Genomic DNA, 27,317 nt, shown 5'->3' with positions numbered 1-27,317 from the left:
GTCATCACACTAATAAATGTATCGTCTCATTCAGCAAAACCTGCCACCTTTGATTAAAAGATAGAATTTATCATTTTAACTTAACTATATATCTAACAATACCAACCAGCGAGAATAGGCCTGGCCTTAAAATGTAGGATGCAGCTGCTGTTAAAATATAAGATTTAAGCAAAAGGAAAACCTTGATTTAAACCAGAATTAACATCTCTGGTGTTCTTAGTTTTGCTTGTTCTTTTTTTATTTTTATTTTTCCCCAATGGATCCGTTCTGCTGCTTCCAACCCTCTGAGTTTATTCATTCTTGTTAAAGCACCTATCTGGTGCAACAGGGAAGGTTATACCCAGAAATAAGTGAGTAAACCAAAACATAAAGGAATCATTCCCGAAGTATAATGAAAGAGAGAAACAAACCGGGGCTCTACATTTTTGGAAGCTGTGGATATGGTTGAAGAGGAGGAATAAAGAGACAATTGAACTGAGCTGGAGAATGCAACTCTCACACAATCGATCTCATTTGTTTCCATTTTGTGCGTGTGTGCAGGGGAGTTAAGAAGAGCAGGAAAGAAGGTGGGAACAAATTTCAGTTAAATTTGATTAGTGCCTAGACGAAGAGAAGGATAGACTAGGAAAAGTAAATTTAAAAAGGGGGTTGAGCAAGAGGTAGCTCAACTTTGTTCTAGCCCATTCACAGTACCTGAAATATTCTTTTATCTTCTCGTTTAAATTTGGCTATTTGGTGTGGTTTGGTTTATTCCTTATTCTCTGTGCAGAGTTCTTAGAGTGGCTTTATTGCTGATAACCAGCACTAAGAAACCCCGCCCAGCGCATTCGGCTGATGCCGGAGAGCCCGAGTGGAGTTAACGACCCGGCGAAGGGTGGGAGGACTCAGGAGTCAGGAGACTCCGGCTTTGAAAAGGTCTCAATTACTGTGGGCTGGGCCCGGGCATCCAGACAATAGGAGCTGGAGATGAGCGGTTGGAAGGTGCATTTCCCTTGCAGCTTTTAAGCCCAGCTGTGTGGGGATTCTCTCGGTGGTTTCCCTCATGCCCCATCCCAAACTCGACTTTTACTGCTGAGCTGATGTAGCCGTGGGGTAACCTGGAGAGCTGGTGAGTTTTATACTGCGTAAGAGTACAGGGGGTGAAAAAAGTTGCTGAATCTTTTCCCTCTGAGATCAGATGAACTCCAGTGCTATAATCAAGGGAAACGTCTGGGAGTGGGAAGGGTGGGACTGCGGCAGAAATACTTTAGTTGTTGTCATGAAACTTCCCTTACAGGAAAGCCAGAGGTGGCTTAGGTGATGGGGTTAAATGCCTTTTCTAGGGCTTTGCCTTTATTTGCTGACTGGGGAGGATCATTGTAGTACCTGGACCGTTGAAGACGAACTGAATGATTCTGTGATGAGGAGGCAATTGATTGTGGGCAGGAAGAGAAGAAAGGAGATGAGGGAAGATAAAAATAGGCTGTGAGACAGAAGGTGGTGTCACTGTGGGACAAAATGTTCCATGACTAGCTATAAGAAGTTTTTGGACATTTTGCTATTTGCACAAGAACAGTTGTGACTGATTTATCACTGAGTGGTGCTATTTCTTAGAGTCATTGGATTTGTCAAATCACATCAAGAAAAAGAGAGATCTTGCAATTCCAGGGGAGAGCTGCCTTCAATGGGAACTCTATCTGATGCCTGCAAAGGCCATCAAACCCAACAATGAGGTCTCTGAGCTGAATCCAGCTATCCAATTTGAAGAACACTTTTCTCCGTTTCAGTTTGATCATCTAGTTACTTGTCAAGAGTTCTTGGTTTCAAAGTAATTCAAAAAGCCTTTCTGATACCTGTTAGCTGATAGAAAACAAAAAATAATAAAAGGAAGAATAACCCAGTTACTCCCTGGAATGACTAGCTTTCCATTGATTAAAGTAATTAGACTGATTTTTCAGGAACTGCAATATCTCCATAACTGATACAAGGAAGGGGGAAGAGTAATAGTGAAATCGTGACTCCCTGTGACTGATAGTTTATAATTTACCTGTAACATAGCACCTTACCTGTAAGTATCTGTAAACCTTCATTCTATTCCACCAGACCACAGCTAAAATTAATATTATGCTGGTGTAAATTAGCACCGGTGCCACAAAACAGAAAAATTCTTTTCCTGTGCCTGGCTGCTTCTTTCTGCCCCTGTGCATGGCAAAGCTTTTGAGTGATAATGGTGCAACATGATACCAGAAACCAATTTAAGTTTAAAATTTTTTTTTTTCTTTATTGGGACATTTTAAAGCTGAGTCTATTTCCCAGACTGGTTCATTGTGTAGCTAAAAAATCCTGTGCTGATGTTGGGGGGAAGGTACAAAGAGCAGGGACTTCTTAAATTGGCACCGGTGCCCAGGTAGCCAAGTTCCTTGTATCCTTGTGTTAGATGCCACTGTCTCAGTTACACTTGTATTTTTAATGTATTCTTATGGAAATGTAGGGTGTTTTGTGGTTTGTTTCATTTTAATTTAGAAGGCAAGGCTTTTGTATTACCACAGGTATTCGGCATTGGTATCCTAGCTATGTGATTGCCTGAATACCGCCTTGCTGTAGGGCGTATGGTTGAATTCCACTGAGGATGTTAAATCCAGAGACTGTAGCAGACTGTTTCTGTATAGAATATCTCTTTCGGTGTCTGGGGTAATCTCGATGTTACCTGCGTGGTGGTGGCTTTCTGGTCTGAAAGTGTAACATGTTTTCAAGTGTCTTGTACTTTGCCCTCTAGGAAGCTAACTGACCTTCCAACATCAGGGTCTTCACTGGAGAGCTAACTAAAACGTAGAATTTCAAACAGAGAAATTCAGAAAAAACCCCAGAGTTTGTTTGGGTTTGAAGGGGTGGAGGGAACAAGAGAGAAGGGATTTTTCTTAGTGGAAGTCAATTGAAATTAACTTATTGACAGTGGAAATTCTCGTCTTGTCTTGGGAATGTTGAAGTTGAGTTGAACTTTGATACTTGAACCTGCATTTCACCACTGTGCCATATTGTCTTTAGGGTGTTGTCTTTTGGAAACCTTAGTATATTATTTAACCAAATAAATCAGGCTCTTTGACCAAGTTATTTCTTCCAGAATGCACCCAGTGGCTGTGCTTCCTGCACAGGCGGGTAGGAGGCGTGCCTGTGTAATGTCAGGAATTGCATCATCTTCTGTTTATTTTTTCCTTCTTTGAATAGAGTTAGAAAACTCTGATAGTTCTTGTCACCTGAGATAATCAGATCTCAAAAAATGGTGTGGAGACAGCTGCACACGCAATATGAATATTATTTGGGTTTATACCGTGCAGTACTTGAATTAAACTTCAGAAAAGTTCATTAATTGTGTTTTGGGGTTTTCCAGGTTGGAAAAGGTCTGGTCTCCAGAGTTCAATGTTTTGATGTTGGTGATGAATTGTTTAAGCAAGAAGAACCCAGTGGCACTGGGAAGTACAAAAAAAGATGGCACTTTAGATTTATTTTGGGGAGAGCTGGGGTGAGCCAAAACGGTTGGTGGGAAAAAAGCAAACTTGGAAGGTCACGAGTCCTTGTAAAGATCTGTCTAGAGGCTTTGAGGTCTAAAGTCTGATTCAGCAGAGGGTTCAGTGTTACACAGTAATGTAGCTCAATTTACGAATCCTTGCAAATACCAGGAGTTCAAAAAAGAAGGTCCTCAGAGTACCATCTGTTCTAGGAAGTTGGATTGTAAAGTTATTTGTTTTGTCTGTCCACCCTCACCCACATAAAACATGAACATTTCCATTCCATAGGCACTTAGATTTTAAATGCAGTAAGCAAACCCCTTGATATCAGTGGTTAGTTTAGGAACGTCTTGAAGGATTTCTCTTTAATTCGGATATTAAGGCTTTCAGTCTTCAGAACTGGCTCCAGATTCTTTATCAAAGAGAATCACAGCAATTTAATTCTGTATTTGTATTAGTGCTGTGTAGTACAAAGTAAATTCTGTTCCCCAATAATCAATAACATTTAAAAGTATTTTCATTTAACTTTATTAAAATGACAAATAATACTGCAAAACTTATTTCCATGGTCTGTCATTTCCATCTTAGTTTTCCTAATTTTACCTGCAAACTGAATTTATCTAAATTTGGTTGCAACTTCTAATAGGATTTTTATTTTTTTCAAGTCTTAATATTTTTTCAACTTATTCTGCACTTACTCTGTTAGAACTTATTCTGGTAGAACATCAATATAGTCTAGTCATGGTTGTTAGATGCCAAGTATTAGGAAATCAATCTGGTAATGTGAATGGACACCGTGGTATCCAAATATTCTCTTATCCAAGGTGATGGGGACATCTCAAACAGTGGTAGTTAGCTTTCTCCTGTAAACTTATGGTGCCTGGCAAAAGGAAACACTGCTGAATCTGATTATCTGATTTATTTATTTTTTTTATTTGGGGAGAGGATGGTGGGAGGAATGGTGGTGCAGGCTGCAAACAGGGATAGTGGCACGTGGAAAGTTGTGAAGATGTAAGAGGGAACTGGCACAACTTAAGCAGCAGGGATTTGGGCTAAGGAGGCAGACCGAAGCAGTTAGATTATGGCTAAGGGCAGAAGAAAGCTTACACTGCTTCTCATACACACATTAGACTCAACAAAAGGGCTGTTGCTGTCATTATGTGAACCTCAAAAAAGGCAAAATAAATGTGTGCTCTAGCAGTAGGTGGTCTGCAGAAGTCCATGTCTCATATCCTGTCAGAGACTGGTAGGTAGGAAAAAAAGGCTCCCATTCTGAGTTTAAGTCCTGTTAGCAGGGTGTCTCTAAGTTACATACACACAGAGGCATACAAACACCCTTAGAAGCAATAAACTGTTTTCCACAGATTTATTTTTGAAAGTGACGCTGTTTGTGTTTGGTGGAAACCAAAATGAAACTTCACGTTCATTAGTAACTTTATCTTTTAGGATTAAGGTGGAGGCTGTTTCTCTTACCTTTCTCCTCACTCCAGTGAGAAGTCTCAGAGTTCTGGAAGCATCAAGAATAATTTCATATAAAAATTGGCATCTCTATATCTGGATTTTTTTTAAAAAAACAAACAAAACAGCAGCTTCACTTAAGTATTTTTCTAGTTCAGATTCAGTAATGCTTTTTTAAACAGAGCACTCTGAATGAAGATTCCCTTGAATAATTATTTCTGTGAGATGGCAAGTTAAAATGGCATTGTGCCTACAGAACAAAATTAAAATATTTTATGTAACCATTCTTGCATTCATGGAGAGTACCAACACAGGTTCCTTGCAAAATGTTTTTTCTTTTGTTTTCTGGATTGGGAGGGTTTCATTTTTGCTTATCTTCTGTTTTAGTTGTTAGAAAGCAAGACATTTTTTAAAACAGAGTGAGGAATACATAGAAGAAGAGACAAAGTCTTAATCCTTTGTTTTGACAGCACATTGTACTTGATTAGTGTGAAAAGATTGGTGTATGAAACAAATGATTAAGGACTCTGGGTTGAAAAGGAGACAGACTTTACACAAGGATGGTATCACAATTCTGCAATTGAAGACATTTCAAAAACAAGGAGGGGAAGGCAAAATGCAAGTGAGAATTTGGAAGATTTTTAATTCGTGCGCTGTCTAGTAGTCTATAAAATGTAATTAATTAGTCTTTCTTGATTATGCATTTAATTATCTTTAATACTTATATACAAATTGTAAATATTATTACATTGTTTAAACTTAGTATTCAGTCTTCAAAGTAATCTCCAAAAATAATGCATTCCTTCAGGTAGCTTCCTCATCTCTGATGGTTTGGGGTTTATTTTTTTAGGTTGAGGGACTCTAGGTTAAATTTCCTTTGTATTCAGGACAAACCCATAGAAACCATACTGCTACAGAACTGCACCAATTTTCACCACAATTCCTCATTATTGTTATTCCAGAAAAACTCACCGCTGCTGCATCTTCACTGTTTTGTGGGGTTTTTTTCTTGCTCTGTCCCACTTCCATCATACAAGCATACGATTGCACAATAAATCAGGTGAAAACCAAAACATTTTTGGGTGTATTTATTTTTAGGCAGACCCATTCACCAGTTTAAATCATAACATTGCTACTTTCTGGAAGAGGAAGGAATCAGCTATGTTCTTTACAGTAACAGAGCCAAGTTGTTCCAGATTCAACAGAATATGAAACAAAAGTGTTTGTTGTCATGGGTTATAATTGTGAGAACAAGGAAGGGGTTTTTTTTTTATTTAAAGATCTCATCTGTTAAGGGAAAAAAATGCTAAATAAGGCTTACATTCCCCAGAAATGTAGTACATGCATTAATAACATACCTTTTTCTTAAAAGAAAAAAATCAAAAACTACTAAACATTTTAAGATAAAGCACTTTTTTAAAAAAAGTTAAAGGAATTATTAGAGAATATTTGACTTTAATTATTGCTTAGCTGCTTGTGTGATTTCAGTTAAAATCTTACCTTGATGGCATAACTAATCTCACTCAATGTAATGAAAAGCCTTGAAATAAAAGTCTAAATTTATCAATGATATATATCTTGGTAACTGATTAGTAATAATAATAATATTAATAATAGCAAGGAAAAAAGCTAAACATGTACGTTACTCAAGGAGTAAGGTGTGGAAAATGCAGGCACGTGAGCCACGTGGCGAAGTGCAGCAGTTTGTGCAGCTTCTGGGAAACCTCTTTATAAAATCATTACTGCTTTGGATTGTTTAAATTTTTGCATTTGTTTTGGAGATTCAGTTCTGTTCTCTGTAGCACTGTTGTAACAGAAACACTATCAATTAATTTAGTTTTTGAGTAACATAGAAATAAGATTAAATACTGTGCTGCATAGCGGCAATTGTGCTTTATGGTGCTAAAATATTAAAAATGCTATCAAAAGTCATGACAAAAGACCTCTAATACGGAAGCATGTTTTTAAAGGTATGATTTAAAGCACATTAAAGGTAACCACTAGCTATTCTGAATTTGCAGGGGATACTGGATATTGCAAATAGATGAGTAGATGAATTACCAGCTCCTGAAAAAAAAGGGAAATTGTCTATTCTAAAAGTTCTCAAATTCAAAAGATTTTCAAAAAATATGTCTTGAAACAGATGGACTCTTGGCAAGGAATTTGCAGCATAAATTCTTTGGATGCAGCGTATGTATGCAGTAACAGTGTTAGCTGTAAAGACAAATGTGTTAAGAGTAAGGAACTCTTACCTGTCCTTCCAGTCAAATTTGAAAGAAAGACAAATATGCTTCTATATTTCAATGTTACTGTAACTGTTCTATGACAAAAGAAGTATTATGCCCTCTTCCTGGAATTTGGCAACTTGTTTCTAAATAAATTATCTGTATTTTATGTTAGGCAGGGATTATGAAGGCTGGAATTTTGGAAGACCAGCGTTCTAGACCTTGCCTGCACATTCTCTGAATTTGAATAATTCTTTGTGCAAAGAAGCAGGCCGGCATTACTTTTGCAGGACAGATGTTTCGTGGGGCAGTAGCTCTTTCGGAAGGGTAAATCCCTGCTGTTGGCATTGGCCTGTGATCACCATTTCTCGGAGCAGGCAACCTGTGAATAATGCTTATGTTGCAATGTAGAGATAATTTTATGTGAGTTTATACATTCTTTTTGTGGCATTAGTTTGGATTATCAGGATTTTTTTTCAGTGGAGAAAGGGCAATTGTGCTAACATGTTATATATGAAAAACAACTCATAAGTAAAAAGTGTTCACACTCACAGTGCATATTTAAACTGACTTTAAATATGAAAAGGCATATAGTGAAGGCGAAAATAGATGCCAGGGTTTTATATGCTTAAGTCTTGATTCTCCACACACATGTTAGTGAATTTGTCTATTTCATAAACCAAGAGATGAGACAGTCATTTATTATGTACAGCCTATGCAGTATAGAAATAATAATTTGAGATCAGCCAGTGAAATTGTACTCGAAACTTAGGCAAAATTCAAGGTTTGGGTCTAACTTAAAATACTCTGTAATAAAAAAACTGTTTGTGAACAGTGACTGTACCACAAACAGCTTCATAGGTTAAACTGAATACAACTATTGTGGGGGGTTTTTTAAGAAATACAAATGTTATTTTGCAGGGTATTTTACAAATTACTTCAGTATTCAAACTAGAGAAATGAGTAAGAGTTTAATATGCTGTTACAGATATAGAATGATGAGGAAAATAATCCTCAAGGCATTATTTGGAGAGAGAACTATGTTGTAGAATTAGGAAAAGCACTGCAAATAGCAGTATTGAATTCAAACTAATACTGGACAAATGCAGGAGAAGAAATAAAAACCAACTGACAATGAAGGAGGTGGTATGAGAGATGATTTTTTTCTTTTTTTTGCCTTTCCAAGAACTACTCTTTTAAACAGATGAAGTGTTATCTTACAAGTGAGTACAGCGAGTGGGTGAGGATGCACCAAAAGCCAATACAGTATCCATATCTAGTGGAAAATACAGAAAAATATGTTCTTTCTCTGCAAAACAGCACATGGTAGTTTACTTACAATATTTTTGTAGTAATAATAGAAAGCTGACAGATTATTTCCTATGTCATCTCTGCAGAGGAAGAGACTTGAATGCAAGCAGAGAAGAAAATCTCTGCTTGCAGAAGGTAACTCTTGGTTTCTTTGCTCTTGGTTTCTTTGCTCTTGAGGATGGACTTCAAGGTACTGCCATGCCATCTCTGCCTAAATGAAGATTTCAGCTATGGCAGCTCTGATTTTCCACTGACTTAGAGCATTGGCAAAATCTGCAGAAAAGAAATAGTTTAGGTTTCTTTAATATCTGCTGTGACCTTAAAGGGCACAGTTTTTAAGTGTTTTGTCAATAGTGCAATGGCCACTTCATGCTACAGCTGATTTTGGCCAGAATTGTTTTGAGTAACAAATAATATTTTTTTTCTCAGTTTATTACATGATTCTGGAAACTGCATGCATTTTTCCATATCTTACTTCATTCTGTAGGACAGCAAATAGAAGACTCTTCTCAAGGTTTTTATATTACTTCACAAATTCTTATTAGGCATGCAATAGAGAAGTTGCTTCTAACCTGCTTTTTAAAAAAAAAATAAAATTAAAATCTGAAAAATGAGTTTAACTGCCTCAGCACAAGCTATTGTTAATGAAGCTGCTGTTTTGCAAGCCTAAACCACTTTACTTTTCGTCCTGTTTGGTGTCTTTGCCAAACTGTGGGGGATTTTGAGATGGGACAGCATGTTTTATCAACCTACATCAGGGTAATCTGATTAATATCTGATTAATATGTTGCTTTTAGTGTGCATGTATGAACTGGTGGTGGATAGGGTCAGTAAATAATGCAGCTTAAGGCAGTGTGTATTTTCAAAAGACAGTAGAAGGAAATCTTATGGGCATCAGTCCCTTTGATTCAGAATTTGTAATATCAGTGTATTGTGTTAGGTCAACTGACTAGTGATGTGATGTTTAAGTATATATAATGCCTAAAGCATTAGATATGTTTGGGAGAAAATCATAGTAATTTGAAATATATTTTCCTAGAAATTATGCCAGCAGGAGGTATATGTATTTTTAAAACAAGTGATACAATGTAGGCTAGTTTTATTTTTTATTGGAATGTTTGAAGGGTGAAAGGATGAGGCTTAGGAATCCCTTAAAAGTTACAAATATTGGTCAAATTAGGGAGTCATTTGAACACACACCTTCTTGCAAAAGTTGTACTACTAATGTACAATGTGTGGGCCTAGTAAAAAGTTAATTATGTGCCAAAGATCACAAACTTATTTGTGTGTACTCTGATTTTATTTTTCTTTTTGTTTGTTAGGAAGGTACATGTTGGAGAAACATTATAAAAGTTCCCCGTTTTTACAAATAAACTTTAAATCCTTGCAAGCTGGAAGAATCTTTGCTAAGCAGAGTTACCAGCAAGCTACCAGCAAGCCCACAGCTTTATTTGTATGGTTCCAAAAGAAAATGGTAGAGTGGAGTTACAGAGTCTGCAGTGGTATTAAATAAACAAGAATTTAGGGTCAGACTGGAAACTGGGGGACAGAGGGACTTGAGACCTAAAACTGTAAAATGCTTGTTTCCAACTGGAAGAATAGTTCATCTATTCTTAAAAACCAGAATGTCAGAGCTAAGCAGCAGCTGTGCAGCATTGAGGTGGATTAATTAAGGGACACTTTCCTATCGCCAGCTTTTCTAGATGGGACTGGATCAAGTAGAGAGAGAGGTGGCACTGCAGGCAGAGCGACTGGGGACTCCTGCTCCTACAGCACATTCTTCTAGGATGTGTTGGAATGGAGGTAAGGAACACAGAAAGAACCAGTAAAAAAAATGTTGTTCTTAACTGTGATCTGGAGGGTTTTTTTTAGTGTGATTCCTTGTAAATGAAAACAAAAATGCAGTTATGGTGGTGTGTCCAGAAGCTTGAATTATGTCTTGCTAAAATCAGCTTTTGGTGCAAGGGTGAGAGGACCCTGGCAGGAGGCCTTAAGTGCCTATTGTGCCGTCTCAGATGCAGCAATTCCAAAGAAATCTGTCGCTACTATCTTTTTTTAGGACAAGCACTTCAAGACCTTTAAAAGCAAAAAGAAGACATTGCTACTGAATAAGCTTCTAGGAGTTTATATGAGGTCTGTGTCCCTTCTTACTGAGATTTGGTCAAGTGATCTACAGTAGCAGACATGTCACAGTAGGCTGCTGAAAAGCCTTGTTTGGTGTTGGTAGATAAAAGTGTTATTGTAGAATTAATTGAAATTTGATAAATTAAGTACAGGATACCAAGTTGACTATTTAACTGTCCTGTGATTTATTTTTTTTTCTTGCTCCTTTTTTCTGAAGTTTGCTTAGCCATGACAAAGTATTCTCTAACATTTTTGCAGTGTGGTTTTCTTGTGACCTGCTCTCTCCTTAAGAAACTTTTTTTAGTTAAATTATTTTTAATCTTTATCAGTCATTTTTAATTTGAGATAGTGTTGGCTGTGCCAAGTTTGAGACTTGTACTTTTCATGACTGCAGTAGAGAGACACCAGAAACAGTGCAGACAGAATACTTACCTCTGAGGAGAAAAAAAAAAAACGTACAGAATTTGCCTTCCTGCTTTTACAAATGAATTGAAGATGGGAAGAATTTCCCTTGGAATTCTGTGTATGTGGTGTGGGTGATGCTGAGATCGAGTAACTAGTGATAAGAAAAAATTTAGTAGCTTAATAACACAGTAATACTTCGGTAATAGCTTTGACTGCTCAAAATGTGTATCAAATGCTAGTAGTGTTTTAATAGTTTCTTCTGATTGGGGCCATCTCCATTTAAGAAGATAAGTATTTAATGCTACTTTTTCTTATTTCAAAAGGAGAAAAACACTGCATATTTGGGGAGAATTGGTTGTTGCAGGTGTTTGTTTAAATACAAAATATTTGTGCAAGATAGAAAACATAAGTCTTATCTCTTTATAAATAAAACAGAACAGTTATGAACAGTGAATCAATGAGGGTTAGATTTTCTAACCATTTTTGCAGTAAAGTCAGGGTAAAGCAGTTGATAAATTCTGCAGTAAGCTGTAGCTTGCACCACAACTTGCTGTGATTATTTCTATGCAGATTGCATCTGGAAAGATCAGTGATGCTGACATTTTAACATCAATCATCAGTGGTGACTTGTGAGAAAGTAAATCTCAGCCAAACTGTTCCTGCAGTGAGTTAATTCTTTAAAGCAAATTGACTGTGTCACAGGCCCTCCCTCCCCACCCATTTCCCTGGTGTCCTTGGTGGAAAAGGCTTCTTACCGACACCTTTTTTTTTCTGATTGCAAAGTGTAATTTTTCAATAGATCGTAAAGCAGTTGCAGGTACAGTGATATTCAGTTTGTTGAATGCCAAGTCCAAGGCATAAAACTTCCTAAAGCCCCTTTTGAGGAGGTGGCTGTGCAGCCAGGCACGGCACGCACCACAGCTGTGGTTCACTGGAACCACTGGCATTGATGAGAATGTGGTAATTAAATTATTTTGTCTATTGTCTTTGTTAAGGCTATAGTAAGTCATGAAGTTGACAAATTATAAGCTTGACTGAGACAATTGTCTTTCCATGGGCAACTTGATTAGAAATTTGGACAGTGGGTGAATTAAACCTTTAATTATGACCTGCAGGCCAGTATATTAATTGAGTGTTGCGGGTAGCCACACAGTTAGCTCTTGCATGACTTGTGCCCAGGAATCCTAAAAGAATGGCAGGTCTTTGATTGAAATAAAGCTTAGGGAAAAGAGAAGTCTTAATATTTGCTTTAGCACGGTTATTTAATTTTCAGAAGGAGGGTTGAGGTTCTCTTTATTGCACTGCTAGTGTGAAGGGCCACCGGGAGTGTATTAGCCCTTTACGTGACTCCTCTTCATACACATAAACGTGTTTCAGCTTCTCTGCACACCCTGCTTCCTCAAAAGGACACTGGGAGAAGCTGCAGGTTGTGAAGGGGTGATCCTGTGCGAACTCATCCTGCTGGTCCTGGTTGCCGGAGGACAGCGGAGCGGGTGAAGTCTGTGTTGGCAGCCCTTGGGCCAGATCAGGTATCATCCCTCATCTCAGAGCTGTCACAAAAGTAACACAAAAGCTGTTTCATCCACTCTAGCTAATTTGACAGAAAGGCAATAATCTGCCCGCATCTGATCCGTGTTTATTTTAGAATTTATATATTGTTCTGGAAGCTCTGGCTTCCAGAAAAATATGTAAATGTAACAGCCAGAGTCCTGTCCTGTGTAGTCACTCTGGCCAGTCGTGCCATAAGGATGCAGCAGCTCAGTTTACAACAGTTCATTGACCGTTAATCCAATCACTCTGTCCCGCTAATCAAATCAGTCAGATCCGGAGGCATTTGGTGACAGGGTTACGTTTGGTCCCAGACTCACACGAATGGAGTAACATGGAGCTGCAGTGAAGATGAACGCTAGGTTTTACATGGTATCCTAGCCTAATTTTTTTAATGTTGTTATTTGAACTTAAACCATACAATACCATAGTCTGGGTATTCTGGATGTGCGTGCTAAGCTGTTTGGAAAATGTACCTGCTGGTGCTAACTGCAGTGAGCAATGTTCTGAGCTGGCATTAAGTCATGCTATTAGAAATGATGTGTTTTCTAGTACAGTGGGCACACTGAAGATTTTAGTGCACATTTTGCAGATTTTCAGGTGTTTTGACATCCTCATAAAATTTGGTTTTTTGGATAACCGTCTTTCCAAACTTACCTTCTCCGTTTACTTTAAGCAAAATTTGGCACTTTAACTGTTTTTGTATGTTGTATGCTGTTATATATCAGTTGCGTTTTTAAAGTAGAATGCATTTATTTTGTTTACAGTAAGAAGTATTTGCATGCTGTTTATCATGGACATCTGCAAGATTTTAATAAGTAGAGTATACAGTCATCCATGCACATTGCTGATTGCCTGTGGATGATGGTTCAGGTCCCATTGTACATGTAACAGTTTCCAATTCAGCCAAGGGTTACCGCTCACGTGCAGCATATACATGTGTGCAAAACGTGAGTTTATTCTACCTTCAGTCTCTGCATTGAGGAATGTCTACAGCAGTTATCTGGGTCAGTTGGAGAAAACCAGTAGAGCGAAGCAGTTGGTGCTATGACCCCCACCTCAACGTATTTTGCTGTGCAGATTTAGCAGAGCCTCTCGGGATCATATATCCCTGCCACAATGTGTGTTGAAACGGTTCGGAGCTGTTATTTGCTTGGACCTGTGTGCACCCTTAGGGGTTGAAGCATGACAGATAACACCATAGCATTGGCACCACCATTTCCAGTTCATGGTTCTCCATAAAGAATCCACGTCACGTACGCAAAAACCGATCTGTGAACAAAAACCGCTGCACAGTAAGCAGGAATAGTACAGAGGGGAGAAGAATTTGCTTCTAAATTCCACTGTTGCTCTGAACCAAAACAGTTACGTAAACATAGCCTTCAGCTAACAGAACAAGGCCTTTTCCTGTATTGTACAGGCAACAGATAGAGTATGAAGTCAAATAGAGTCTATTCTCTTAACTTTAAATTAATATAACCTGACGTGAATGTGAGGACAGAGAGGAACGTCATGGGAATGCAAAATGGATTTATGATAAACAAGGCAGCAGTCATTGAATATTTACATGCCTACTTATTTTCCTCATTCTGGTTTTTATCGTTGTTGTCATCCACCCTTCTGCCACTGGTAGCTGTATCGTTCATTTAATCTCTTCAAATCTTCTGTTAAAGTATGATATTTTAATATATATAAAGACCATATATATATATATACACATACACACACAGAGTATACCTTACATGGAGTTCACAAATGTGCCCAAATTACAGTGCTTTAGACTGAGAACATCCTCTTGAATTTCATCCTTACCCTCATTGACCTGAACTAGAGATCTTTCATCGCAGATAAAGATTGTTTGACCTTTTTTTGACCGTATCAGAAAGAAATGGTTATTGTACCTGTCCTGCCCCTAGGTGTTTGTTGTTCTCTGCTGGAAGTTGCAGTCCTCTTAGATGTGTCAGAAAATACCGCATACGTGGCTGCTCTCCAAACCAGGTTTTTCAGGATGCCTACATTAGCTCAGGTATTCCTAATATCTAAACCAGGTCACTTTGACGGAACCACATTAGGGAATAATTACACAAGAAGTTGTGCTGACAGATGGGGAGGAGCTGTTGTCTCTGAGCACAGGATGGGGCGGAGCAGCCGCAGCATTGCTGTTTTCACCTGGCGCAGCTGTAGCCAAACATTTCAGCTTGCAGCCTTCTCTTGTTCTTGTCTGGTTTTCAGAAATGCCATATTTTGTTAATCAATCTGCTTCTTCAGGAGAGGAAGCAAACATGAACTGATTCTTGCCACATTCATGGAAGGAAAGGAAATTTACCATTTTACAGACAGAAAATCTCAGATGTAATTATGGTGTGTGGGATTGTAATTTCGGCACTTGGCTGTTGGATTATACAGCAGTGCATTGTTTTTCTGACAGTTTTTTTTGTGGAAGACGACAATTTAGCATGCTAAAATAAACTGGGAGATACTGTCTTTTTGCCACCCAGATAATTTGCCTGATAACTTTCCCTTACTCTTGTTTTATGTTTTTTATACAGCTTTTCTTGTTTTGATTCTTCCACAACACTTGAAAACTAACCATTAGCAGCATATCCTGGTGGTACAAACCCTTTTAATTACTAAATATTACCCTGCAGCAGAAAGCATTGGTCACTGTTGGAATGGTGTGAGTTGGCACGAACTGGGTTTTGCCAGCATTTCTGGTGTGATCATGGCTAAGGATGTGGTCTAACTCTCATGCTGGTGCCTAGGGGCACTTTGCCAGTTTCTAACTCTCTGAAGTAACTTGGCAGATGATCAGAAAAGCACCAGCTTAGCTCCAGGGTGACAATAGCTGAGGGAGAAGTAATGTTGCCCATGTGGACGTGACCTTGCTGTTCTAACAGTTTAGCTCTGTCATCAGACTGCACTGTAGCTGATGGGTATGGAAGTAAGAGTGTAGACCTTTTTTTTTCCCCCACCTGGTCATGTTCTTTTTATTTCATTTTAATATTTGGTTGTTAGTGGTTGATATCTTCTAACATATGACTTTAAGATGTTTTGCATTATATTTCACGTCATATCACCGCTGGTATATGAAAGCAGAAAAGGATGACTTGTACGTGCTTTCTTTTTCAGTAGGAAAAGAGAAGTACAAGTTTGTGGCCTCTGTTTTTGCCGTGAAATCGAGCTTAAATATGCCACTAGTTCAGGATGAATATTTCTATTCCTGTTCTATGCCTGAACCCTTGGTACATTGTGGAAGCAGTCCTGTTTCCTCTTCCCACATCTTGATGAAGAACATGTATGTAACTGTTAACACCAACAAAAATATTGAAGCAGAATATGCCTGAGCGGTTTTTTAAGAGGTCCTAGTGGAGTTAGAGTAATCATGCTGAGGCAATCCAAAAAGTCCCTCACTAAAGTTCTGAAGGCACATGATAAATTGTGTACCACAGGCTAGTTGCTGTTATTTCTCTATTGTAAATAAAATAGAAATGTCTTCAAGAAGAATTAAAAGGTTTGGAGAAAAGTCTTCTTTTAATCAGAAAAAGAAAAGTCAAAGCAAGCTTTCTTGCAGACTTGGACAGTAAAGCTAAATGTAATGGTTTTCTTTACGCATTTCTATTTGCTCTATAAATGATCCAGTTGGGAGTGGATTTTTGCATCTCTTGTTCTAGAGTTCATCTGTTATCTCTGCAAGGTGTCTGGTTTTTTTGGATGAGAGGACTGGCTTCCTACTTGAAAAGGGCATGTCCTTAATGGGTAGCCTTCGAGTGTTGACAGACGTTAGTACAACTTTGTGCCTGATAATCAATGCTGTTTGCTACAAAGATTTCCTGCTAGAAAATAAAAATATCTTGCTTGTAGTAGAGATCTTTTTCTGAGAATTGTGTTTTTTAGATCTGTTTCAGAAGGTTGAGAGAAGGTAGGCAAGACTATGACAATAGCTGTTTTGATTCATGAGTTTGTTTTTATTTTTTAATTTAACATTTCTGGCTTAATACGCATTTTTGTTAAGATGTTCTTAGTTTTGCAAAATAGCAGTAGTTTCATTTTTCTAGCTGTATGGATTTTTAAGTCCAGTAACTTTACGAAAAAGTGAAATAATGAGAATAAAAATACTTCTAACGTATTTTAACATTTTAAATAGTATTTGGACAATTTAGTTTGCATTACTCTATAAGATGTCTTCAGTTGCACAAATGAGTAACAAGGTAAAGGTGGAGCTATTTTGTATTTGGTTTTTACTTGTGCGTTGTTGCTTTGGTTGCGTTTGTTTAAGACCCATGCAGAGCTGTAAAGCTTCCTAATGACAGAACAGCACAGTAGAACACCTGCAGGGTAACACATGAACTTGTAGGATATGTAGTTATATTGCTGCTGAGATTATAATAATAGTAGTCATTTAACCTCATTGTTGAACACCAGGCAGTGCATTGTGATAAGGTACCACATACACACCCGAGGTGCCCTTTTAAGTGAATCTGTTGTTAATAGTTGTAAGAATCATATACCGTATATGTATACCATACATACCTGTATTTTCCTTCTGTCCTTCCAAACTGCTCTGTAGACATTCCATTCAGTTAATGCCACTTCAGTAAATGTTGCTGGTCTTCAGAGCTTCTCTTAGGTAGGTGTGAACTTGGCTTGGATGCATGATCTTGGTTCATGAGTGTCTAGGAGTTAAATTAATAAGCGATAGACCCATCTCTCCTATTTGGTGGAGTTTTGTTGGGTTTGTTCTGTTGTTTTGTTGTGGTTTTCTGTGGTTTTGAGTGTGGGTTTTTTTGGTTTTTTTTACTTGTTTGTCTTTAATTAACCAAAAGGAAGATAGAGATGGGGAAGAAAGCTGTATTGGTCCAGTAATTGGAAGGAAATGGGCTATAGGATTTACCAGAAGGATCAGTCTGGGTAGGAAAAATTTAAATAGAAAATGAAAATCCTAACACTAGCCTTGCACTTAGATTTCTTTTGCTGCAAAACAATTCCCTTTCTGCAGGACTAGCATGACTGGCATGAGTTTTGGTACAAGACATGAGCCCCTCTCTGTCCCTGCAGCTGCTGCTTGTGCCCTGTCTGTGTTACCCCAGTGCCTGGATTCCTCTGGCCTGTGGGTCCCATATGCAGTTGCTGTAGCATGTCCATGCTTAGTACTAGTGACATAAATATCATCTCTGTTTGCAGATAAGTGAAGCACAGTAATTTGTTCAAGTATGTGTATCAAAGGCTCTGGCCCAAACAAGTTCTCTGTTTTCACAAGAACAACAACTTCTTCTATATTTGCTCAAATTTCTGAGCTTTATACCATATTGTCCCTGGTAGCTAAAGGATAGCTCACTGTAAGAGATTCTTATATGTATCTTCTGCTAAGCAAGCAAATTACTCAAACAATATCAAATTGTTAAGTTTTGCAAGGTAAGTCCACTGGTCTTATACAACACATTTAAACATGATCTCTGTATTCGGAAAGGGAAATCCTATCCGTGTTCAAGTTGGTGTCAAAACACTGTAAGATGTCATATTCAGATTCTTGTGCATGCAAAATATTTACTGAATAACAATTTTGGTATTTTAGAACATCTTTTATGAGATGGAAGTAAAAATTGGGAGTTTAAAGGGAGGAGTTTACAGTCAGTGGTGAAAGACTAAGCTGTAGAGCTGCAATACGGAATTGTGGAACTACAAGAGTATTTTTAAATCTATCTACACTTAAAAGATTATTTGCGTTCAAGTTACTCCCTGGAGTTGTTTATGTGCCCATGTATAATGCTTCGTTTTCCTTTTTAACAGGTAGAGAGAATTGTTGACAAGAGGAAAAACAAGAAGGGAAAAACAGAGTATTTGGTGCGATGGAAAGGATACAACAGTGAAGATGATACTTGGGAGCCAGAACAGCACCTTGTTAATTGTGAGGAATATATACATGAATTTAACAGACGCCACAATGAAAAGCAGAAAGAAAGCACACTAACCAGGACAAACAGGACCTCTCCAAATAATGCCAGAAAACAAATTTCTAGATCTACCAATAGTTCTTTTTCAAAGACATCTACTAAATCTTTAGTTATGGGTAAAGACCATGAGTCAAAAAATAATCAACTCTTTTCTGCCACCCAGAAGTTCCGGAAAAACAATTCACCGTCTCTTTCTGGAAGGAAAAATATGGACCTTGCAAAATCAGGTATTAAGATTCTAGTGCCCAAAAGTCCAATTAAGAGCCGGACAACAGTTGATGGCTTCCAGAATGAAAGCCCTGATAAAATGGACCATATAGAGCAGGATCAAGAAGACTCTGTAGCACCAGAAGTAGCAGCAGAAAAACCAGTGGGAGCTTTATTAGGACCTGGTGCAGAGCGTGCTAGAATGGGGAGCCGACCAAGGATACATCCATTAGTGCCACAATTACCAGTGCCAGTAACAGCCACAATTGCATCAGCATTAACAATAAATGGAAAAGGTATGTGTACAAGTTGGTCATTTTTGTGTAGACTTTTCATTTGACTGATCTTTTTTGTCGTTCGAATGCAAACAAATTACCCACTCTGTTTCAGCCATGTTAAAACAAGTCTGGAGAAGTTCACAACTTTATTTTGCATAACTATATGACTACAAAGCCATTTTGAATTTTGCCAGCTTTTGCTTTCTTCACAGAGATTCATTGGTATTTGTGTTTTCAGAATTGCCATGACATGTTTGCCGTGACATTGTGTGGTACACGTTCAGTGTAATTTTGAATTTTGCCAGCTTTTGCTTTCTTCACAGAGATTCATTGGTATTTGTGTTTTCAGAATTGCCATAAGATACATCTGTGTTTGCCGTGACATTGTGTGGTACACATTCAGTGTACCATTTCCAGAGGTTACATCATTGCTTTAAGTTTATTTATATAGGTCAAATTTATTATGAATATTGGAAACATAAATTATGGGAATAGATGAATGATGCGAGCAGGCATTCTTTGTAACAGTTTACATATCTATTTTGTTATATATGTTGCCTGGGGAGAAAAAAAACAACACAACAAACCAAAACAGAAACACAAGAATGGTGTTGCTTAAAAAATCAAAGTTGATAAGTTTTGTCTGAGTGAGAATTTGAGCCCTTTGTGGAGATACATATGCCTTCTGCCTGGATTGAATTCTGTCTTCATTATATTTTATCAATATTTTGTTGTTTATACCTAATTGGATATTGAAAGCTCATTTAGGTTTGATGCTTCTCTTGCTCATATCTCAGTATTACTCAACTTGTACTGTAGAATTTGGTGACACCAAGGAAACCAAAACTGCTTTTGTGGGAGCTATTTGTTCCCCCCATCCAGCTTCATGGTCCTCATTCTTGTGCCCTGAACTTTTATTTTTCCCTGACAGACCCAGGTTGTTTTGCAGTCATGGATGTTCTCATGAGTATGCTTCTGAGACTAAATTTCCGAGTGTAATACTGCGTCGTCAAATAAAATTCAGCAGCTAATATCTGCAGGTATGCTACTGATGATGGCTTGCTGAAAAAAAATGCTTGAAAACTCAGGACTGGGCTTGCCCCACACTTAGAGACAAAGTATATAGGCAGCAAAATGTGTCAAAGACTTTGGGAGAGTTTCTGTTGGGTGCTCTGCTGTTGCCTGCATTTGGGCTTTCGGAAAAAAATTGCAGCAGGAGAGGTTGAAAAGCGGTGGACAAGGGAGGAGTGTGCTCCTGGAGCTGCCATGTCAGGTCATGAACCAACCCATTTTGCTGCAGATGAACTAGGTAACCATGGTAATGCACACACGGATGCCAGGAATATCTCTTCCTTTGCATGGGCTAAAGAAGGAATGTACATCTCGGAGGATGGAAACAAAGCTGGAGGGGGAAATGCAAGAAGTGCCAGTATGTGAGTTTTCCGAGTAGGTGAGGTAGAGGAGTATTTCCATGTGTGATGGTTTTGTGATAATTAATGTGCATTTTGGAGTATAGTGATGTTCCTAGTGAAGTGATTGGTAAGTGCTGCCTTTGGCATCCTGTTTTTTTGCCTCATTACATTCAGAAAAAAATTGAGACGCAAAGAACCTTCTTGAGTAGGTCAGTAACTGTAAATAATGAAATTGCTTCCACCAACCTTTCGCACAGGTAGTAGTGATAAAGCAAGCGCCCAGTTACAGAGCTTCAAGTGGAAGTGGAAAGACCTGCACAGGAATAGTAGTGATTCATAAAATACTAGCTGGGGTGCATTTCTCTGTTTCACTGAGATGTTTCTATTTTCTCAACTGCTACCACCTCCTTCAATTCTTCTTAGGCATTTGCCTGAGCGACTGACACTGAAAGCTCTTGACTGACCCTCAGGATGGTCACAGTACGAGATCTTTCTCACACTTATGTTTTCACAAGATCTTAAAGTGCAGATCAAAAACATGAAGAGTCAAGGAGATAGTCACAATATGTGGTTGCCCAAAACTACACATTTCTACCTTCTATCTGCTGCTGGAGAGATATTAGTACAAATACATTAACTGAGGCTTTTGCTCTCTGTCCTGATACATGGCTGCCAAATCCCTAAGCTGAGCTGTGCAGCCTGCTGGGAAGCGGGTGCTAAATACCCATGTTTATTACAGCTTTTCAGGCAGCTCACCTGCAGCACTTTTGGGGGTAACATCCAAATCATCCGAATCGGATTATAAAACTTGGAAACAAAGTTGCAAAAGAAAAATACTTTGCGTTTTTATCTGACAGCTGTCTCTTTTTTTTTCCTCCTAGTTTTTTAGGATTTCTTAGACAGATATCTTTCTCATGGAAGCCTAGGCTCCAACTCAGCTATTCTGCATGGCCAGAGTGGACTTTTATTTAAAGAGAAGCCAAGAGAGGCAGCCCTGTCTCCTAGCGCTAGCCTGGCTTTGGAGCTTCCTGAGCTGACACGTTCTCCATCCATCTCTTCATTAAAGCTGCACTCTTCTCCTTGCTGTTTTTATTTTTAACTTCACACTGCTATTCATTAAAAATGTAGTAACTGAGTGCTTCCCTCCCTCCCCTGCGTGGGGCTGTCGTGGTTCAGGATTCCTTTTCTCTCCTTACTCAAGACATTCCTTCTGTCTTAAATGGACAGCTCATCACAAATTCAACACCACCTCAGGACTCATAGATCGTGAGAGGTGTTCATTGCACAGAAATGCCATCAAATCTGTAGCCTCTTCTCCATACACACCAGATCTGACATATTAATAATACAGATGATAGATCTGGCATTTTTTTAAACTTCCCACCTCCTCCACATACACCTTCTGTTAATTTTTAGAGTTCCTACTTCCACATGGAGGATGCTGTCAGGAAGACAAAAGTGTCTTTTGAAAAATAACTTTTTACTTGAGCTGGTTTAAGAATTTTTTTTAATGAAAATTTAATTGTATTTGTTTAAAAAACCCCAGTTAGTCAAAACAGAAATCCCGAATTGGAAAGCATAATCTTGAAAGGTTCGGGAAAAATACATATTACATTTCAAAAATATTTTAGACAACATTTTAAATGAAAGCTGATTTAGATTTAGATTATGATTAAAGTAATAGTGGAAAATAATTTAGAATTTTAATATGAAAACAGTGTTCCTAATTTTGAGGTTATTGCTGTGTATGCTTTTGAATTGTGTGACTCATGTTGTTTTTTCAGTCCTAGTTCAGGATGGTGAAACTCTTCAGTGTTTAGTCCGTTCTTTGTTTCCCCCAGCCTTGAATTATTTTCATTTAATTTGCAATAAAAGTACGTACTAGGAAAAAACCACACTTGTATGCACAGGAAAATCCAATGAATGCAGTTCCTAGGAAATATTTATTATAATTGTAGTGCTTAGTCCTGCTTTTCAATGCAACAAACTGCCATGATGCAGTTCTTGTTCCAAAGTTCCTACGGTTTCAGAAAAGGCAACTAGCAAATATTTATACCAATATGCAGGGGTACGGGGGGAATAAAATCACAGTAATGTTTGCTCTGGGATTTGGTGACTCCAGCACACTAAAATCTAGCTCCTATCCAAAGCTGGTTTTTTTAACAAAGAAAACCGTTGTATTGAATGTTCATATTTTAAAGACTTCGCCTTCAAAACAGAGTCAATGCAGTAATATACTACATACAAGTCTAAGAAGGGTGATATATGGAGAATGGGTCTTTGAGTGAACCTTACCGTGGTTCTGTGGTTCTGGTTGTTTTGAACTATGTAGTGATCATCATCTGTTACTAAAGTTAGTAGAGGTAATCCTGAAATGAATTAATGAGGCAGAAAAACGCCAGCAAAAAAATGAAATGTCGTGGAAAACACGTTAGTGGCGCCTACAAGCAAGGTAAGCAAGACAAGAAGTGGCTTCAAGTCTAACAACGGGTTCCGATACCTTTGAAGCTTTTGAAAGCTTCCTTTGTCAAAACTGAATTTAAAAATAGCTTTATCGCAAGTGTTTTAGGCATAGTACACTCACAACATCCAGGAAGTTCTATTTAACAGAGTATGCAAGAAGTGAAACTGTAAAGGGAATCTAATCTGTCAGTCACATCAGACTAGAGAGTTGTCTTGCGATTCTAGAAAGGACTGAAAGACTGAATTGATTCTTCACCTTCTGCAAAACTTGACCATAACCCAGATGAATAACATTGCTTGGCAAATTCTAGTATTATTTTTGTCTTGGTCACCTTATATTTGCTACAGTTTTTATTCAGCTAATAAAGTCCAACATGTAGATGCAAGTGAGAATAAATGCCCCAAGAAGGGAGATTTTGGGGCAGAAAGGCACACAGAGCTCCAAGTATAGACTGAGCAAGAAAAGCACATCTAACTGCGTATTTTATAAGTAGAATAGGGCAGGCTGGTGTACAGGAAGAGAAGGAATACAAGAAATGCAGTGAATTACATCACTTGTTAGGCAAACAAGCACCACCAGTGTACACAGTGGCATTAGCATCTTCCTCCTTGTCCATATTAGTTCAGATGAATAACTTGCAGGAGCAGCAGGCTGGCTGACACCACAAAGATGACTGCAGTGTATCACCCTACAAGGAACAAGGGTGTCTGCTGATTTTTCAGTTGGATAATGATGCTGGTATTGGCACCAAAGGAAAAGCATGGCATCAGGAAGAAAATGACTGAAGTTCAGTTCTGTTTTTTACCTGTTCTCTCCCTTACTCAAAGCAGTTTATGGGATTGAAAACCAAAAATCCACTCCAACACCAGAGGAAAACTGTCTCTGTTGTTTGATTAAGTGTCTGATAGCTTTAGTCTCAGCAGTTTTGTAGAAATGCTTATGGAGGCAGCTTGAACTGGAGAGAAACATACATTTTTAATACAGTACTAAACTGAGTTGAAAGGAGCTCGGCTGCTCCTTAGGTTGAGGAGAACTCACCCAGTTCCCCCCCAAATTCTCCCAGTTACTTTCTTCCCTCTCCCTGTTCTTGGGTGTTGGGCTTTATATGAGGGACAGCCCACTGTCACCAGCACAAGTCTGACATTCTGTGATTCTGTGAAGTCATTAGGCCACCCTCAGGAGTTGCAAGGGAAGAGCTGAGCAGTTGACAAAGGTGTTCTGGGTATGAGCCACACGAACTGCCCAGGAGGACCACAAGCTATGCATATAACCCACTCAAAAAGCAAAATTAAGAGGACAGTTGCAGAAGTTTTTTGCTGTGTGAATTAGAGTGGACAGTATGAGTAAGGGAAAGTTGGAGTGATGTGTTTCAGGTTTCTTTTTAGTGTTCTGGAGGGACAGAAGTAGCTTTGGCCCCTCCTTTTGTTTTTGATTTGGTTTAGTAGTAAAATGTGATTCCAAAAAAAGCCATGAAACGGGAACTTCCTTTTTCAGTGTATTTGTACATTGCACTTGGATGATAGCTTGATCTCTGCTCAGTGATCTGGAAAGCAACCAAATATTTCATTAGTGCAAACAAAAGCCTATAAAATGGGTTAAAGTCCTTTGTAAAGCCTGCCTAACTTCTGAAATTGCTGGTTAAATATCTTTGCCAAATGCAGCAACGTGTAATTTTGTATCTTCTGTTGTGTACATTTAGAAAATCACCGAGAGTGGAGTAAACCAGTTTTCATTTAATCGACCTTTAAAGACACTTTTTTTGTTGTTTTTTTTCTTCAGAAGTTGCATTTTTTCTTATTCCTTAAGAGTTCACCTTATTACTTTCCTTGTGCACTGAATTGCAACATTTTAACCTGTCATCAAACTTTGCATCTGTATTACTAAGTCATTTTCAAGTTCTTCAGCTTCTTGCAAATTTCTTTATCTGTATTTTATAGCTTAATATAAATGCAAAAGTCTTAAGTACTGTGGTTGACTGGATGGTCTGTATTATGTGGAAAATTTATCAGTTGTCCCATACTGTTCTGGTTTTTTGCCTCCTCCCCTGCCCTGTTGCTTGTGCAGATTCTGTACAGATTATTGTTACTTCATGTGGTGCTCTGAGATTGAGAACTTTTTGTGAAAATCTCTCACCTTCAGGCCCATATTGGCTTATGTCAATGGATATCATAATAATTAATCAGGATTGAAGTGCAGGGTTTGAGTTTTAAGGCTGTTTTCCTGAGAACATAAGGCGTAACCGATGGGTTTCTTCCTTTCTCTGCGTTCTGCCATTGTGAACACTTAGAGCAGAAGTGCCTCAGTTGGATGCTACATCGGTGTAGAGTTTTGACACAGCTAAGCTGCTGTAAAAGCTAGCTATTCTGAAAAGAGTGGTCCTATTGCTTTCCCCTGCTTCCCCAGCTCCAGTTTTTAATACAGCCCAACCAACTGCTGCTTTAAGGACAGGCTTATTTTTATCAGCCTTCTGGATGTGACAGTGGGGGAGAGGATGTGTCCCTGGGGAGGGAGACAGAGACCTGTTTTCTCCTTGGTTTAATTCCATCCCTGAAAAACCTCTAGACATAAAATCCTCAGCCTAAGTTGACAGAAAAACTCCTGTTATTTTCACTGAAATTTGTATTACGCCTGCAGACCCACCGGTAAACATAAAGCTCTCTTAGCTGTAGATTTCTTCTGACGTTGCATCAGTTTACACAGACCGAGGATCTGGAGCCTAAATCTCTCTTGACTACTCAGAGGGGGTCAGTAATGATCAGCCCTTACGTCCTCCTGTGGTACTGGTACCAACACGAGACAAAAGTAATTTCTGAGGACACATTTGTCACACCTGCTGTGCCAAAGCGTAGGAATGATGAAGCACAATGAAGGAAAGGCTTTGTTTACAAGAGTTTTTTCCAACCTACTTTGCATACGTCTACTCGGAGAAAATGTGGTGAAGATCAGACTGATAGAACAAAAGCGTTGAGCTAGATTTTCTTTTCTTCCATCACTGTCAAAATTGTAGAAGTTCAGAACAGCTTTTCATAATACAGCAGAAATGTGAAGCACGATCAGAATTCCTCAAGCAGTGCCTTTTGCGGTTGTGCCTGGCAGAGTAACCAGCAACCTTTTTTGTCTCTTGCTGTTTGGATTTTTAAGGAAGGTACATCTCCCATCTCTGTCAAGGCTCTGAAGTGCATGGGATGCATGCTTGCCAAAGAAACTATCGTTATGAATTTGTGCTCTCCTGAAAAGAAGATTAATCTTAATAGGTTGATAAAAAAACTCTTTTTAAAAAGGGGCCAAAACAATATGATTCATGAAAGGTTTACCTAGAACACATTACTTAAAATAAAAAGTCAACAAAGCAACAAAACATAGGGAGACTGTTACAGGTGGGATAAAATACAGAATTAGTGAACAAATTATTTCTTTTTTTTCCCCATCAACTCTTGTGAAAGAGAGAATATGGTTAGATATGAGGAGATGCAAAACTGAAGATTTTTTTAGAATGATTTTTTTATTTTAAAGCTAGATGCTTGGATAACAGCTGGAAATGGCTTTGCATTTTAGATGTGATTGTAAAAATATTTATAATGAGAATTAATGAAATAGCTAGATCCTTTATTGCCCTGGGATGGCTGTACTTTTGACCCAGACAGAAAAGTGGCAGTACTCACATTGGAATAATCATGATGCAAAACTGCTGCTGTCAGTTATTGATAATAAAATACATACAGGAGCTATACATTTGTGGTACTATATGCATTTTTTCAAATCAAACAAAAATGTTTAAATTATCTGCTGTACGTGCCATTTAGATTGTAAACGTATTGAAGAACACACACTAAATGCATTAGACCACAAATGATCAAACAGTTAATTCTGCTATAGTAATTGTTTTCTTAATATTGCAATTTTAGATTGCATGAAAGAGCTTTTGGGTTTTATTTAGGAAGTATTTTTACTTTAAAATGCTTTAAAGTTTATTATGTTTTAATGCCTTTAAGAAACAGAGGCAAATCATAAACACTAGTGCTTTGAACTAGAATATTCTATATTTGAACACATCTTGAAAACTGGTAAGTTCTAAGATTTAATGTGGAAGATGAGAAGGAAGAAAAATCTTACTATTGTATTATGAGTTCTTTGAACATCTCAGTGAAACATGAATAAAGAAGCGCAGATTGTCATTTACTTTTTTTGAAAATATTCCTTGAAAGAGGCAACTAAAGAAAGTAGTTGTGCATCAAAAGGCTGCTGAGAAACTGACTGGAAGATGGAAAACAGAGCAGACTTAATGGTCTGTTGTGGTACTGTCAGAAGGTTAACAGTGGGGGATGTCATAAGACTCTGATAGAATCTGTCCTTATTTATATTTATTAGTTATCTTTAAGAAAAAAAAATTGCAGTGAGCAGCAAAGGTACAAAACTTGCAGAGAAACATTTAGTTGTTTATTCCTTAAG

The 27,317-nt window shown here is 38.1% G+C and overlaps 1 protein-coding gene across 1 annotated transcript in view; it reads left to right on the top strand.

The window, feature by feature from the left end:
• The first annotated feature begins 834 nt into the window (after positions 1-834).
• Positions 835-27,317, top strand: part of LOC104270814 (chromodomain Y-like protein) — a 68,114-nt gene continuing 41,631 nt past the window's right edge. Inside the window, exons 1-2 of the mRNA XM_009865285.1 lie at positions 835-915; positions 18,344-19,010. Coding sequence (XP_009863587.1) covers positions 835-915; positions 18,344-19,010 — 748 coding nt within the window. The remainder of the gene's footprint in view (positions 916-18,343; positions 19,011-27,317) is intronic.

This window comes from Apaloderma vittatum, unplaced genomic scaffold (assembly GCF_000703405.1).
Source record: "Apaloderma vittatum isolate BGI_N311 unplaced genomic scaffold, ASM70340v1 scaffold4332, whole genome shotgun sequence".
NCBI lineage: Eukaryota > Metazoa > Chordata > Aves > Trogoniformes > Trogonidae > Apaloderma > Apaloderma vittatum.
Note: the sequence above shows the minus strand (reverse complement) of the source record. Positions and strands in the feature narration are given on the sequence as shown.